Source organism: Centrocercus urophasianus, unplaced genomic scaffold (genome assembly GCF_019232065.1).
Source record: "Centrocercus urophasianus isolate 14NV4802_14NV808 unplaced genomic scaffold, USGS_Curo_1.0 seq_35, whole genome shotgun sequence".
Lineage (NCBI taxonomy): Eukaryota > Metazoa > Chordata > Aves > Galliformes > Phasianidae > Centrocercus > Centrocercus urophasianus.
The window spans coordinates 302,541-318,039 of record NW_024884922.1 but is presented as its reverse complement, the minus strand read 5'-3'; the positions used below and the strand labels follow the sequence as shown (position 1 = coordinate 318,039).

The 15,499-nt window shown below is 52.3% G+C and overlaps 2 protein-coding genes and 1 long non-coding RNA gene across 4 annotated transcripts; 1 reads left to right on the top strand and 2 right to left on the bottom strand.

The window, feature by feature from the left end:
• Nucleotides 1-2,943: 2,943 nt before the first annotated feature.
• Nucleotides 2,944-5,084, bottom strand: RPP25L (ribonuclease P/MRP subunit p25 like). The gene is made up of 3 exons (XM_042831181.1): nucleotides 5,034-5,084; nucleotides 4,455-4,706; nucleotides 2,944-4,250 (listed from the first exon to the last, which is right to left on the bottom strand). The coding sequence occupies exon 3, from the start codon at nucleotides 4,239-4,241 to the stop codon at nucleotides 3,696-3,698; it is 546 nt and encodes a 181-aa protein (XP_042687115.1). The 5' UTR covers nucleotides 4,242-4,250; nucleotides 4,455-4,706; nucleotides 5,034-5,084; the 3' UTR covers nucleotides 2,944-3,695.
• LOC122166997 lies at nucleotides 4,614-6,953 on the top strand. Its single transcript, XR_006170929.1, has 3 exons — nucleotides 4,614-4,741; nucleotides 5,333-5,396; nucleotides 5,564-6,953. It is a non-coding gene; the product is annotated as an uncharacterized LOC122166997 (long non-coding RNA).
• A 918-nt stretch (nucleotides 6,954-7,871) lies between these two features.
• Nucleotides 7,872-15,355, bottom strand: DCTN3 (dynactin subunit 3). 2 transcript variants are annotated; one of them, XM_042831231.1, is made up of 7 exons: nucleotides 15,224-15,355; nucleotides 15,017-15,101; nucleotides 11,474-11,560; nucleotides 10,531-10,614; nucleotides 9,722-9,780; nucleotides 8,937-8,996; nucleotides 7,872-8,302 (listed from the first exon to the last, which is right to left on the bottom strand). In XM_042831231.1, the coding sequence occupies exons 1-7, from the start codon at nucleotides 15,326-15,328 to the stop codon at nucleotides 8,213-8,215; spliced, it is 570 nt and encodes a 189-aa protein (XP_042687165.1). In that variant the 5' UTR covers nucleotides 15,329-15,355; the 3' UTR covers nucleotides 7,872-8,212. The 2 variants fall into 2 exon arrangements, 1 of the variants encoding a protein (XP_042687165.1); XR_006170930.1 differs by having other exon boundaries at nucleotides 8,200-8,281; nucleotides 8,870-8,996.
• Nucleotides 15,356-15,499: the final 144 nt, after the last annotated feature.

The following is a 15,499-nucleotide window of genomic DNA, read 5'->3' as shown; positions in this document are numbered from 1 at the left end:
AACAGAGAGAAGGATGCAGCAGCAGTCCCTGCCCATGAGCTGCCCCTAGATGCAGGCAAGCTCAGGGAGGGCAGGGTGTGAGTAGACCCTAATGGACAGATCGAGGACAAACGGACAGACTGAGTGGCCCTCTGCACCCTGGTGACTCCTCAGACCAAACCCAGGGCAGGCAGATGCCGGGTGCCCCCTGCTCTCCACACCTCGGAGCCACTCTGGTCGCTGTGGTGCTGCAGGGGTCCCCAGGGCAGGTGCCATACCGCAGCAGCCTCCTACAGGGGATGGGCCCTGTGCTGGCCCCGCTCAGCTCCGTGGCACAGCGGGGTGCTGCCGGCCGCCTCTCCACGTGCCACTGTCCCCGAGGGAAAGGCAGAGCGCGACCCCTTAGCCGGGCTGTCCCCACATGCGAGGTGACACCGAGGGCGGTGCACGTCCCCAGCCACCGTCTCTCCATCACCGCGGCCATCCAGACACCGGGACCGCGGGGCCGAAGGGCTCCGCTCGGTGTCACCGTCCCTGCGCACAGATCCGCGTCCCCTCCGCCCCCATCGCCGCGCGCTCAGGGCTGCAGGAGGTATTTCTCCTCGTTCCTTGCTTCGTCCGCGTCGGACGCCGGGCTCTTCTTGGGGCACGACGGGGTCCTGCAGGCCTTGCAGAGGATGTGGAAGAGGATGAGGATGAGCAGAGCAATGATGCAGTTAAAAGAGATGGCAACGACCGCTCCGGTGGAGAGAGCCGTCCCCATCGCCGCCGCCCCGCGGGAGGAAGCGGAGCCCCCGGCTCGGGACGCGGCCTCCGCCCGATGGCATTGGCGGGGGACGGAGGAGACGGCGGCGGTGCTGGCGGCGGGCGGCGGGACGGCGTCACCCCAGCGCGGCCCGGACAGCGCCGGTGCAGCCTCGGAGGCGCGGGAGCGTCGGAGCGACTCCTCCAGCGGCGCTGCGGCGACGCGGGGTCTCCTCTGCCGTGCACCTGGAGGGGAGAAAGAACCGTCACAGCCGGCATGAGGGGACGGCACGGAGCACGAGGCGGGCTGCGCCACCTCCCTCCGCACATCCCCAGCCCCGAGGGGACTCCGCGGGACGAAGCCCGCGACCTCCCGGAGGGACGCGCATCTTCCCATCCCGCGCCCGCAACAAGTCCCGTCCCGGCTCATCCCGGCCCCACAGTTACCTGCCGCCGCCGCGGCCGCTCCGCCCCGGGAGCTGCCGCTCGGAGCCGCGTCCGGTCCTCGCTGTCCCGGCGCGGAGTGGCGCCCGATCCCGGTGCTCGGCGCCGGTCCGCCGCCGCCTCCCGCCGCTCCAGGGGGGGGGGCGGGGCGTGGCCTGCGGACGCCCCGCCCAGAACCGCTGGTGGCGGCCCCGCCCCTCCGCGCCGCGCAGCCATTGGACGAGCGCTCTGCGCTGGCCCCGCTCCTCGGCGCGCTCTGCCGGGGCCGCGCTGCTGGTGCGCGCGGTGCGGTGCGGTGCGGCCGCAGACGCCGGGTGGTACGTGAGCTGCCCGGGCTGCTGTGAGCGCACGTATGTGCATGGGCGCAGGCACACCCCAGCCCCTTATCTGCAGTACAGCAGGGGTGAGGATGAAGCAGCTCTATGGCCTTGCTGGGGACGCACGCGGAGTGCCCCTGGGAGGGGTGCGCAGCCCCGTGCGCAGAGGCACCAACTCCTGTGCACAGTGCAGACAACGAGGCATGGGGTGGCCCAGCCCTGCTGCTGGTTCCCGTGCAGCCTCGGCTCGAGCCCCAGAGCTACCCATGGCTGGCCGGCCGAAACGCTGGGTGCTGACACTGAGGAACACCCGTGTGGCACATGTGGCTGTGGGTAAAGGACACCCACGTGGCACATGCTGCACCGGTGCTGGAGGCCCACTGGATCGAGGCAAAGCTCAGTGAGGAAGGGAGTCTGCAAGGGCTGAGCATCCTGGAGTCTACGCGTGCCCCAAAAAGCCACCACTGGGCCACAGGCCGCAAATGCGGGGCTATGTTGTCCGCCCACGAGGGACCAGAGTGGCCGTGTGCAGTGCAAAGCATCAGGGGAAGTCCGAGCAGCTGTCCCGACGGCTCGTGTTCTGCACCGAGCAGCTCAGCATGGCTTGGTCGCATCAGGAAGAAGGCAGCAGGGTATGGGATGCAGATCCGCAAGGCAGCTGGGGACCTCTCCTGGCTGCCAGCAGCACACTCACCTCTGTTGGCTCTGCTGTCCGCTCGTTGGGTGGGCTTCGCTTGGGGAATCTCCATACTGCGGCCCGTGGATAGAGCCCAGTGTGCCGCTGCATCCACCTGGGAACGATTTTTGTACTGCAAAAGATATAAAATCACTCCGCAGCTCTGACTGGGAGCTGAGGGGAGTGCTGCCACAAGGAAGGATTATAAGGGCTATTTCAGGATCTAGCTCTAAGTTGAGGGTGTTGAACAGTAAACACAGACATGCTGCTCATTGCAATGCAGGCAGTGCAATCAGATGCTCAAGCATCTTTCCTTAGCATTTATCTCTGAACTGCTAATTAGTTAGTAAAGGCTACTACTAGTCAGCCTGCTACTCAGCTCAGGCATCAGTCACCAAGCTTTCAGCTGTGGGCTCATGCTGGCACAGCAGAGCCACACAAGGACATGGCATGGCCCTGCAGCTCCTTCCTGCCCAGCAGCTGCTCCAGGATCAAAACTGTGGCGCACAATGTGATGCTCTATTCCCTGCTTCATTCAGTAGCATTCAGGACAAGTATTTTCAAGACTGCTCTTCCAGAGAGTTTAAAGGAAAATTAAAAAGAACAGCAAAAAGTTTTCCCCAAAAATACCATTCCGGCTTTTCCATTGGTAGAAAAGGTAAATGGCAAAGGAAAACCTTTCTCCACCATCAGGGTCCACTTATAGGAGAAAAATGCCTGCAGCTGCAGCCCCGTCAGTAATGCTGAGGGTGACATCCAGTGCAACGAAGAAGACACAATACATGTTTTATCACTTAAAAACTTTATTTTAAGCCCATCTCTATGCATCATAAAGGAACAGAAAGGGGAAACAAGCATCCTCTGGAGCTTACCATTGCCACCTCAGTGCACTTGCCCTTGCCTACATTGTTTCAGTATGGCGATGACTTTAGTTGACTCCTGCCAGAGGTGTAACTGTCAGCTCCAGAGAGGAAGTGAAAGTAGGACAGAAAGGGATGATTGGCACACAGTGAGTTGCATCCCTGCAGTCCCACATCTAAACCATCAGGACACTGGAAGGCTTGAGCAGAAGATGGCCTCTCAGGCACAGGTGAAGTGGCCGATCCAGCCCAGAACAACGCCATCCGCACACAGGAGTTGCGATGACGGGCTGGCAGCCCAAGCTGGGCCACATCTTCCCTCTAGGAGCTGCCTCCACCCCTGTTCAGGCAAAACACTGCCGTACCTGGAATGCCTGTTTGGGCTCACTAACTGGATGCCAATGGTCCTTGCCCAAATAGGTGAATCCTGTATTTCCATCTCATCCCTGAGCAACAGGCTATGGAGTGCAGCCTGGCACCATCTAACATGGAAACTTGCCAAAACACAATTTAGATAGCTACAGTTTTGTCAATTTTAGAACAGTGAGTTCTCCTGTCTACCCCTAACAGCTCTGAAAGCCTGTGTTCAGCACCAGCTTTCCAGCTAGAGCAGCTGGATGGTTTCTGTAACATCCCCAAGCTACACCCACAAGTGTCCCTGCCTCAAGACTTCACTCAGGACTCCCCAGGCCCTCCACTGGCACGAGGGTGCTTTCCCATGCTGCCAGTTCCCCTTCCTCCACCCTGCTTCCTCTTCATTTGGGCCTGGGACTCTGCTTTAAGTGTCTCAATCCAGAAGGCGTCAAAAGAGCCTGGAGCCTGATATCCAGGCTCCTGGGGATCGAGGGCATCTTTGCTCAGCAGAACACATATGGCAGGAATGTTTCTCTTCACCGTCAAGGCATCAAGACCTGCCTCAGGCACAATGGGTTCCCAGATCTCCTCGATCTGTTTAAAAAGCACTTTGGTGATTTGATGGAGTTCTTTCAGCCTTCTTTTCATGATTTCCACACATGTGATGGTCTTGCTAACAGCCTTGCCTGAGCCAGTGAAAAGGATCTGCCTCACTGAGTCCAGTTCCATCTTGCCAATGGCGTAGCCCATCAGATTTCTTATTTTACTTCCATCTTTCACTTTCATTTCAATGATATCAGGAGGCAGGTCAGTGAAAGGAAGAGGACAAGGTTTCTCTACAATTTTGGTCTTCTTATAGTTTTCCATTCTGTTGTGCTGAAAAGGAAAATGGACCCATGAATACTGTAATTAAGGCTCATACAAATCAATCAGTGTGGACTTTCCCACCCAGCAAGAAGCTCAGCAGCATCTGCAGCTTCCAGCAACCTGTGCCAGCACAGCAGAGCTTGAATCTGAGGCTGCCATTGGCACGATTTCAGCCTCACTGACCACGAGAAAAGTCTCAGCACCTCCACGCACCTGCAGCTGAGAAATTTCTAAACGCTGTGCACAGGACTTCTTGCTCCAACTACATGTAATCTTTTCTCCAAAGGGCACCGTCAGGTTTTGGCACCCGGACAAGGCAGATACAAACTATCCACCAGAATACCCCGGATGTGCAGAAGTGCAAAGGGAAGCGGTCATTTCTAGCACAGGCAGCCTAGGCACCGGTCAGCAACATGAACGCTGGGGTCATTGGGAATGAGCAGCGCAGGTTCAGCTGGCGGAATCCTAGGGAAAAGCAAAGAACAAACGAAAGAGTTCAGGTAAGCGGGCCCACGCTTTCCCCCCCTTTGGGCCTATAGTCACGCCCGGCTCCCGGACAGGCCCACCGCAGGCACGGCGATACGGCCGCGGAAGGGCGGGGGCCAAAGAGAGGCTGGAGGAGGCTGAGCCCCACAGGGCCAGTCCTGCAGGCCGGCCGCTGCGCGGGGAAGAAGCACGGGGCGGGAAAAAGTCCCGCGGTGAACGGGAGCCGATGTCCGGATGCGCTCTGCAGGCTCCGGGCTGCAGGACGCAGCCGAGCTGAGCCTGGGGGCAGCCGGGAACCGCGCTCACCTGCCGGCGGCGCCGCACCTCGCCCCTCGCCGCAAAATGGCGGCCGCCACGACATGTGCGCATGCGCGGGGACGGAAGGGCAGCGCCTCGTTACGTCCCGGCTCCTGATTGGACGTGGAGTCCAGGTGGGCGTGACGGAATGGTGACGTCAGGCCCGGCCGAGCTGAGGTCAGGGAGGTGGATCTGCGCCCCCAGAGCGGGAGTTTGAGGACGGGGTGATACGGGGCTGTGGGACTCGGGGCCGGGGATTCAGAACCCACTGCGCCGGAGCCTCATGTGCCACGTTCCTGTGCCCGCAGGCTGGCAGACAACGCTTGCGACTGAGGAGATGGTGGCGGCGAGGAGCAGCAGCACTGCAGTCAGGTGAGTCTCCTGTGGATCAGCGCCAAGCCCCACGCTTGCCCTGATGCGTGCCAGGCAGTGCTGGGCCCATTAGAGGCGCCCAGCCCTGGACTGGGAACTGGCACGCTTCAGGTCGGCTAGATGGGCCAAGGGCGTCCCTGGGCTCAGGCCCTCTCCCTGTTTCGCAGGTGCTGACAGAGATGTGTGGGCCTTGGCGTTCCTGCTCCATCTGCAGCTGCTGTAGCAAAGCTGACCAGGAGCTGCAGCAGCTGGTGCTGTTGGCGCTGCCTGAGCACGTGGGCACTCTGGGCCCTGACTTTTGGAAGACAGCCTGGAGGGACCTGACAGAGCTGGTAGAGCCTGTCCTGCTGCAGCTCCCCCAGTGCCCAGAGCGCTACCAGAAGAAATGATGACAACTCCCTGACTGCAAAGAGGAGCCCCAGGAAGGATGGTGCCCAGCCACACTGCTCAGTCTCTAAGGAGTGGAAGGGTATATAAAGAACTCAGCATTAACGTGGCACAGAAAAGCATCGAAGTGCATCTGGGCACCCTGTCCAAACAGCTACAGTGTTCCAAGGAGCAAGCAGGGAGACTGCGGTGCCTCCCTGTCCTAAACTCACCCAGCCAGGGCAGTCCTAGTCATTGCTGCAGCACAGGATGAACCCCTGTCTGCAGGCAACCTCCTCAGGAAAGAAAGGCTGAGACGGTGAGGGGATGTCAACATCACCAAGACATCCCAGAATGTGCTGGTGCCAGGACCAGCACAGCTGCTGATACTCCAGAATGTGGAGCTGAACTGGCAGTTCAACAAGTCGGTATTGCAGGGCCTGGGGCAGAATACTTCTACCACTGACAAGAGCTGTGCAGGGGTCACTGGAATGCTCCTCAGGAAGAGAGTATACATAGAGATCCTGAAAGTCTCTGGTGCAACCACGACTGAGATTCAGGGCTCTAAGGCACACATGAGCCAGTGACTGCCCCTCCGTCCAGCCATCGGTGAGGGGGAAGACTGATCTGTGCCTGGAGGTAAAGCTTCAGAGATTCCTTAGAGCAGTACGGCAGTCCACTGAACAGCTGCAGTGCCCATGGCCACCTTGGCATGCCAATCTCTTCCTCATCAACAGGAAACACCACCTGCAGCCAGCTCTAATCACACAGCAGCAGCTTGGGGAACCCTCCACCTGCTCAGCTGCATGTAGGGCAGCAGGATTCAGCTCAGTGCCCATCTGCTTCCCCAGCTGTAAGGCCACATTCCTGCCTGTGAAGCAGTGCTGTGGAAGGAGGGCTCTGCCAGCATCTAAGTGACTGCTCCATCAGAAGCAGCTGGGGCTGAGGCATGCCCCAAAGGACCTAAGGAAACAAGTGATGGCACCATAGGAAAAGCAGATGAAAGAGCACCCAGAGCACCCACTTCAAAGAAATAAAGTGACTTGTACGGATGAGCTGGCTGAAGAGCTCTCATATCCTGCATTGCCCACTGGCAGACGTATTGGTGATGGAGGTGTGACTTTCAGCTCTGAGATTCACACAGAGGGTGGTGACACACTGGAACAGGTTGCCCAAGGAGGTTGTGGATGCTACATCCCTGGAGGCATTCAAGGCCAGGCTGGATGTGGCTCTGGGCAGTCTGGTATAGTGGCTGGCGACCCTGCACATAGCAGGGGCTTGGAACTAGATGATCATTGTGGTCCTTTTCAACCCAGGCCATTCTATGATTCTATGAGGGAGGTGTACTATTCCACAGGAGGACAAGGTGATGAGGATTAGTCAAGGAGAACCAGCTATTCCTCCTGGAACTCCTTTGGCTCACCTTCAGCTTCATGCCATGAGGCAGCCTGGGGCTCTCAGCAACTCATCTGGAGGCAAAGCACCAAGCTCAGTGCCACCTCTTTGACCAAAGGGGGCTTTGGGCTCCCACAGTGTCAGCAAGAGGCCAGCATCCCCTTCTACAAGCAGTGATCTATGTGGTACATAGTCGCTCCTTTGGCTCACCTTCACCTGTGACCCAGGTGCCTGGCTTCCAGCCTACCTTGTATGACACACACATCACCCCTTCACTGTCATATTTTCTACAAGCCACGCAGGATGGTTTAGGAGCTGCCGGCTTCACAAAGGCATATGCTCACACTCAGAAAGTGGACAAATCCTATGCTCCAGCCAGAACAGGCAGGGGGCAGCAAATGCCTCTTTCCCAATAAGAAAGGACTGGCTGGGGCTCTGACTCACTTTCTGCCATTCTAGTAAGCAGAGGAAGGATGTAGGCCAGGGTCACTTGCTCCTCCCAGTCTCCAGGAGTTCCCATTTTCACTGTCGCACAACAAGACACCAGCAGTCACCCCAGTAAGGGACATGCAGATGACTGCTTCCAGTTCATGCTAGGCATAACATTGCCTTATGAGACATCAGCCGTGGGCAGTTGGCAGCACATGGATCTGCCTGAGTTTAACCAGGCATTCTGTGCCACTCATGCATTCGGGGAGGAAGAGACAAGCCAGGTAGTGTATTAGAGCTTTACTATGATCCACAATAAGAGCAAAAAGGGATTTTTAAAGTACGTTACCAGCTTGAAAACATAAAAATGCAAGACAGCATATTAAGAACTGTGACATATTAAGAGAAAACTATATGCAAACAGTGGCATATTGACAGTGCAGCTTTGATTAAGGGCCACAAAGCCAGGGTGCCCCCAGGAGCCTGTGTCATCATTTGTAGCATACTCACGGTGAGTATAAGGATGCTGAGGCAAGAGGATGCAAGCAGCTGCTGCAGTCTCTCCTGAGTAACTCAAGGCCAGCAGGGTCGTAAGACCTTGGCTCTTTGCCCTCCCAGCTTTGCCATCACTCTGCTGTGGGTTTCACTTCACTGGCTGCTTCCAGCTGTGTTAGTATTTCATTCCACTGGACAAACTGTTTGGAGAGAAGCAGAGTCTGGATATTCTTCTTAAGGAAAGAGAAGTGAAAACTTCAAGGAGGAAACAGTATAGCCAGAGCAGCCCTCATCAGCCTGACAGCACTGATATAAAACCAATTCCTTGGCAGAGAAAAAGGTGAAGGAAACTGGATGTACACTACATAGACTCAAACCAAGTACACATCAATGGGTGTCCAGAAGCCACTTCTAAACACTGCACAGCTCTGCAAATTAAAGGTCTTCCTTCAGAAAAAAGCAGAGCTCCCCCACCCACTGTAGTTCAGGATGCGTTCCAGCACTGGGATGAGAATGAGCTGCTGCAAGGCTCTGGCAGGTCACAGGCACATTCAAATGACATGCTAGCTCCTTTGTGCCACGCCACATTGTAAGCAGATCCAGCAAAAAAGCTTTGTCTCACAAGCAACATCCTGCCCTTCCTGTCTCAGATAGGCAGTTCTGTCTCTCAGCACTGTATCAGGACTCCACTCCTGAGGTAAGTATAATGAAAGGAACACAAGCATCACTACACCAGAAAAGGTGCTGGCTATTAAACCTAAGACTGGACATTGCCTGCTTCCAGCTACCTGATAGGATGAGGTGGCCCAACAGACAGGTGCGCAGTTCAGTCCAAGGCACCAGCTAAAAGGATACTGTCTTGTTGTAGTTTTCCAAGAGCATCTTGACTTCATCAGTAAACTGCTCACACTGCTCCTGCAAAAAACAGTGCCTCAATGAGTAAGCAGTAAATAAGTTAAAGGACATCTGTAATTCCAGGCAACACGGGGGAAACCCTGTCCAAGGCTAGTACCAAAACTGAAACTCAGGCCCTGGCTGTGACCACTCACCGTGGCTGAAAGAGTTTCCATAGTTGTAGTAAAAGTTATGAAGAAACACCCATGCTCACACAATGCAAGAGCACCCATGCTAGCACTGGTGCGTGCTCTTTCTTAGCATCCATGCTTTCCTTGCCTCAGAAGGAAAACTCGCAGCAAAACATAAGAAGGGGGGCATTAAGTGCTGCCCAGGCTACACCCTCCCACCTCATGGGGTACTCAAATGGGGATTGAAAGAGACAAGGTGACAGCATTAACAGCCTTCTAGAGACTGGGACACTGAAGAAGTGCAATGTTTCAGTGTTCCAGTGAAAAGCAGAACAGCAGCTGGTTAAACACACTGCTGCTTACTAAGAGGTGCTCAAACCTCCATTTTGAGCAGCTTATGGTAGGTAAAAAGCTTTTCCAACTCAAAGTCAAATGTTAGTAATCCGAGGTATCTCCCCCAAAAGTTCTTAAACTTTTTTTTTTTCTTGCTGCAGTTTTAAAGGTGTGGTATAAACGATAATTCAAACAGCTGCAGATACAAGGGTATCATCAGTACACCCACTATCAAATGCTTCCTTCTTCTGGCTAGTGAAGAGTCATGAACATTCACACTACCTGTTGCTGTATCTGGATTTGAGAGAGTCGCTGTAGTTTGGCTGCATGTTCAGGAGCCGCTGAAAGCACAGAAATCCATTTTGCTTGTTTTACATCATGTAGGATTAATTATTAAAAAAAAAAAAAAAAAAAGAACATTGCTTCTCCAAGGGCATGTCATAGCAAAATTCTGCTCAGTGAATTCAAGTGCTCCATTCCAAAAACGTTTTTTACACAATTAAAAAAAGCCAACTAACAGAAAACCCACATAGCTACACTGCACACTAAATAACAGGTTTATTTGTTAACTACTTGAGTTAGGGTGAGTTAGCAGATGCTTGCATTGAGGCAGCAAACAATTAGATGAACACTGTAGTAAACATTAAAAGAAACATCTCTGCCTACACAAGGAACACTGATGTTCTGGATGTAAGACAGCACATAAGCAGAACCTAGGAGAGTCACCAGAGCCTGGGGATTGCACATAGTGCTTAGTCATAGTTTCTCACCCTTTGCCAAGCCACTGCCTCTAACCTCTTTACTGAACTACACAGTCACCTCCCTGACCCCTTGGTGCAGTGGTCACATTCCCACCCCAGGTGTGCTTGGTAACAGCTAAGACATTCAGCAGTGCTCTGTTAGACACTGCACACTTTCTAGACATGGAACATGAGAGCAACGTGAGGCAGGAGCAGATATACCACTGTGTACCTACTTTACTGACACTAAGTCGTGTGCTCAGCTGTTCTCAAGTCTGAGGCTCACAAAAAAATGAACAGCACAGACAACAGCTTGGAGGATAACATTTGCAACTGAGATACCTGGCATACCTTGGATACTGGCACTGTCTAAGATGGGCTCAAGGTTCTTCACCTGCTCCAGGAGGGCTACTCGGGAAGGAAGAGCCTGTTCCTCTGATCAGGGAGAGATAATAAGGAATATTAGGAAATAAAGATAGAGTTTTAGCTTCTCACAAATACTGGTGCATTAGTGTGTATGAATCTGTTTTCTAAACCATTTACACACAACACACCAGAGAACAGCTTGGCAAATACAGAAAACAAAACTCATAGCCAAAGCTAGAGTAAAGGCACGAAAGTCTCTGACAACAGACTTGGAAGTTCCCAAGTTAAAGGAGCTCTTAAACAGGTCAGCTATAGCCTCACCCCAAAAAAGGACTTATTCCTACTCCAAATGATGACCAGCTGGAACTGTCACTCACACTCCAGCTCCTTTTTTCCAGTTATTTACCTCTACAAAAAAAGAGCTTGCTTATGATTTCATTCAGCCTTTTATGTTGTTCATGAGTACATTCTCATTCATGATAACTTAAGTCAGAAGTATCTCCACGAAAATTAATTCACTATAACCAAGACAAGGCTGAACCAAGTTATTTGGGGGCAAAGGGGAATAAAGCTAGAAGGCATTTAATATATACTCAAAATCTTCCTGTTTTTCTTACAGTCCTCAGAGTATTTAAAAAAAGGGTGAAGAAAGCTATTCAAGCTCCATCTTTTTCTTTTCAGCCTTGTTAATTTATGGATAAATTGATCTATAGTTAGATCAGAAGAGATAAAATGACAGCATGGACATGCGCAGAGGAGCACAATGGGGTGACAGACATCCTCATAGAAATCACATTTTAGTTAGCTCTAAAGAGGTTTGCTTTTTCACATCTTTATAACTAAACAAAGTAACTCAACCCAATCCAGCACATGCAAAATACAGCTTCGGCAGTGCTAAAAACCTGTTTCCTTTCATTTTAAGCCATACCTGCCAAGATGAACTCCAGCTTCCAAGTCTCTGGAACAGCCATTCTGTCAATGTACAGAGGGTCTAGGTATTTTATTACATCTTCAACTAAAGCAAAAGATAGGTTTGAAGACACAAAGTAAGAAAGATGTTACCGCTTTTACAAGTGGAATTCCCCACGGCACTGCATCACACAAGGCTGCTTTGTAAACACCCCACATTTAGTGCTATTTTTATTCAGATTCACCAATGTTTGCAGCACTTGATGACAAATGACTTTGGAAAGCCTTGGCCAAGAACTTATAAATGACTCAAGCCCAAATAACTGCTCTGTTACAGACATCTCCATCACTTACTTTTTGTTTAGCTAACAATACCAATTAAATCTGCTTCTTCCTGCCCTTGATACAAAACCAGAGGACTCTCCCTCACTGTGGTTCCTAAAATTACTTACAAATGTTACTGTTTTCACACCTAACACTCATCACAGCCTTGGACCACACCAGCCGTCCCAGTGCTGCTCCCATGGTGCCAGGCCATGATTCTTGGCCGTGAAAAAGCTCTATGGGACGAACCACAGCTCTGTGTTCACAGTTGATGCCCCTAGCTTAGAGAAGGCTCTGCAGACATGATCAGCAGTACTGGGATGGCATCTCTACTGCTCCCACCACACACAAAAGGGAGAGATGATCTGGTGAGTGGTTGCTCTCAACCCACAAGAGCTCAGGCCCTAGAAGTCCTCCAGACGCGTATTGGGCATGGCTATGTAAAGCAAAAAGTGGGTTGCAGCAGCCTTTTCTCCACTCCCAGCAGCTCACTGGAAGAATCACATTACAGACCAAATTGAAGTGACATTCTGCAAGTTTAAATCCAAGGCTTTCAAGTTTGGGGCATGTGTGAATTAGATAACAAAAAGTATTTATTTCGTAAAATAACAAGCAGTTACCAGTCTATGAAACACCATTATAATTTTGGTGATGTTTGAATCCCCACACCCTAAAATTAATCATAGAATTATTAAGGTTGAAAAGATCATTCGGGTCACTTAATTCAACCATCAATCCATCGCCAGCATGCCTGCTAAGTGATGTTCCTCATTGCCACATCTCTCTTAAACATCCCCAGGAATGGTGATTCCACCATTTCCCTGGGCAGCCTGTTCCTACACCTTACCACTCTTTCAGAGAATTTTTTCCTAACATTTAATCCAAACTTTCCCAGCACAACTTGAGGCCATTATCTCTCATCCCACTGCTGATTACTTGGGAGAAGATACCGATCCCTGTCTCGCTGTGACATCCTTTTAAGGAGCTGTAGAGAGCTACAAGGTCTCCCCTGAACCTTCTCTTCTCCAGACCAAACAATCCTTTCAAGACTGAAAGACTAAACAAGTCTTTCAGCTGACGCTCATAGGACTTGCATTCCAGAATCTTCATAGTTTTGTTGCCCTTCTCTGGGCACACTCCAGTGACTTGATGTCTTTGTTGTAGTGAGGGGCCCAAAACTGAACACAATACTCATGGCATGGCCTCACCAGCACTGAGGACAGTGGGAGAATCACTTACCCAGTTCTGCTGTTTCTGATACAAGCAAGCATACTGCTGCCCTTGGCCACCTGGGCACACTGCTGGCTCATGTTCAGCCAGCTATCAACTATCACCCACAGATCCTTTTGCACCAGGCAGCTTTGCAGCCACTCTCCCCCAGAGCCTGTGGTGCTGCATGGGACTGTTCTGAACAAAGTGAAGGACCTGGCACTTGGGCTTCTTGAACTTCATCCCATTGGCCTTAGCCCAGCAATCCAGCCTTTCCAGATCTCTCTGCAAAGCCTTCCTATGCTCAACATTTCCTCCCATTTTGGTGTCATCTGCAAACTTACAGAGTGTGCACTCAATCCCCTGCTCCAGATCATCAGTAAAGATATTAGACCAGACTGGCCCCAGTCACGACCCCCTGGAACACTACTCCTGACCAGTTGCCAGCTAAATTTAACTCCATTCACCATCATTTTCTGGCCCAGCCATCCAGCCAGATTTTTACACAGAGAAGGGCACACCTGTTTAAGCCACATGCTGTCAGCTTCTCTAGTAGAATACTGTGGGAGACACTATCAAAGGCTTTGCTAGAGTCTGAGCAGAGTACGCCCATAGCCTTTCTCTCATCTACCAGGCAGGTTACCTGGTCATAGGAGATCAGGTTAGTGAAGTATATTCTGCCTTTCGTGAACTCATGTTGGCTTGTGATCTCCTGGTTATCCCACACACGCTGTGTAATCAGACTCAAAGACAATCTGCTCCATAACCTTCCTCGGTACTAAGGCCAGTCTGACAGGCAGTTTTCCAGATGCTTCTTCTAATATTTCTTCTAGAAAGGTGCCACAAGTCTCCAGTGCCGTACAGATCCAAGCACATTTCAGTTTCTCATAACGTCCTGTCTGTCAGGAGTGCTGAGGGGACACAAGTTGTTGGGAGAGAACAGAGCCAGAACAGCTGACCGTATCATTACCAGCTTTGAAATCTAGAGAACTGAAACACTACTTAATGTAGAGAGCCACCCCACTACCTCTCCTTCCTAGCCTCTCTCTTCTGAAGAGCTTACAACCCTTCATTGCAGCACTCCAGTTACAAGGGCCATTGTACCACATTTCAGTGATAGCAACCATGTCATAGTTCTCCTGTCACACAATGGCTTCTAGCTCCTGCTTCTTGACCATGCTATGTGCATCAATGTAGATGCACTTCAACTGAAGTATTGCTCTCAGCCCTAGCTCTGATATGCTGCACCTAAGCTCATTTCTAATGAGCCTGGTTTTGTTCCCTCACTCCGTTCAAACCTAGTTTAAAGCCATCTCAGTGAACTCCATCAACTGGGCTTTTCCCCCTTTGAGGCAGGTGGATCTCATCTGTCACCCAGTAAGCCTAGTGCTGAATAAACTGACCCATAAAAAAAAAAAAAAAAAAAAAAAAAAAAAAAAAAACAACATTCCACCAACGGCAACAGCCACAAAGCCACATGTCAATCACATGAGTTTTCCTGATCCTCAGTATTTTGCCCTATTACTGAAAGAATTGAGGAAAGTGACTGTTCACAAGGTTGGATAGTGATAGAACAAGGGGGAATAGTTTTAAACTGAGATGGGGAGGTTTAGGTGAAGTTTTTCCACACAAAGGGTGGTCACACTGGAACAGGTTGCCCAAGAAAGTTGTGGATGTCCCACCCCTGGAAACATTCAAGGTCAGACTGGATGTGGCTCTGGGCATCTTGGTCTGGTGGTTGGTGACCCTGCACACAGCAGGGGAGCTGAAACAAGATGGTCATTGTGGTCCTTTTCAACTCAATTCTATGATTCTACAAAAACACTACCTGAGCTCCCACCCCTTTAACTAACCACCCCAACGCCCTGAAGACCAGCAAACAGACAACTTTCTCATTTTCTTGCTTCTAGGCAAAACGTGCCGAACCAGAACCACAAAGGAGCCAGCTGAGCCCCAAGAAGGGGATGTGGGCTCACAACATGCATCACTGCCACCTTTCTGCATGACCCCAGCACAGCAGCCCACTCACTTTTCTTAAACAGGATCTTGATCCTCTCCCTCTTGCCGGCGATGTTGTTCAACGCCACCTGCACCTTGACGAGCTCATCAGCCACCTGCAGGGGGAACGGGCCCGTCAGCCACCAGCGAGCCGCGAGGCCCGTGGCCGGGCTGTGGAGCGGCCTCTGCGGGAGGATCCCCAACGGGCTGCTGGAGGGGATAAGAACGGAACCCCGACCTTTGGTGGCTCGCAGGCGCCGACTCCCATGCGCTGCTCCAATTCCTCTAGCCGCCAGTGTAGCTGCTGTAAAGCCGCCATCTCCGCCGCCATCTTCGCCGCCATCTTGCCGCCGCACCGGAAGCTGCTCGGCTTCACTTCCGGCTCGCCCCGCCCGGGTTACGCCCCGTTGCCATGGCGGCGCGTTGCTAAGGGAGGCCGTTTCCGTGGCGACGGACAGCCCCGGGCGGGCTGAGGGCTGCGGGGCTGCGCCGAGCCCCCCGGAGACAGCGGGGC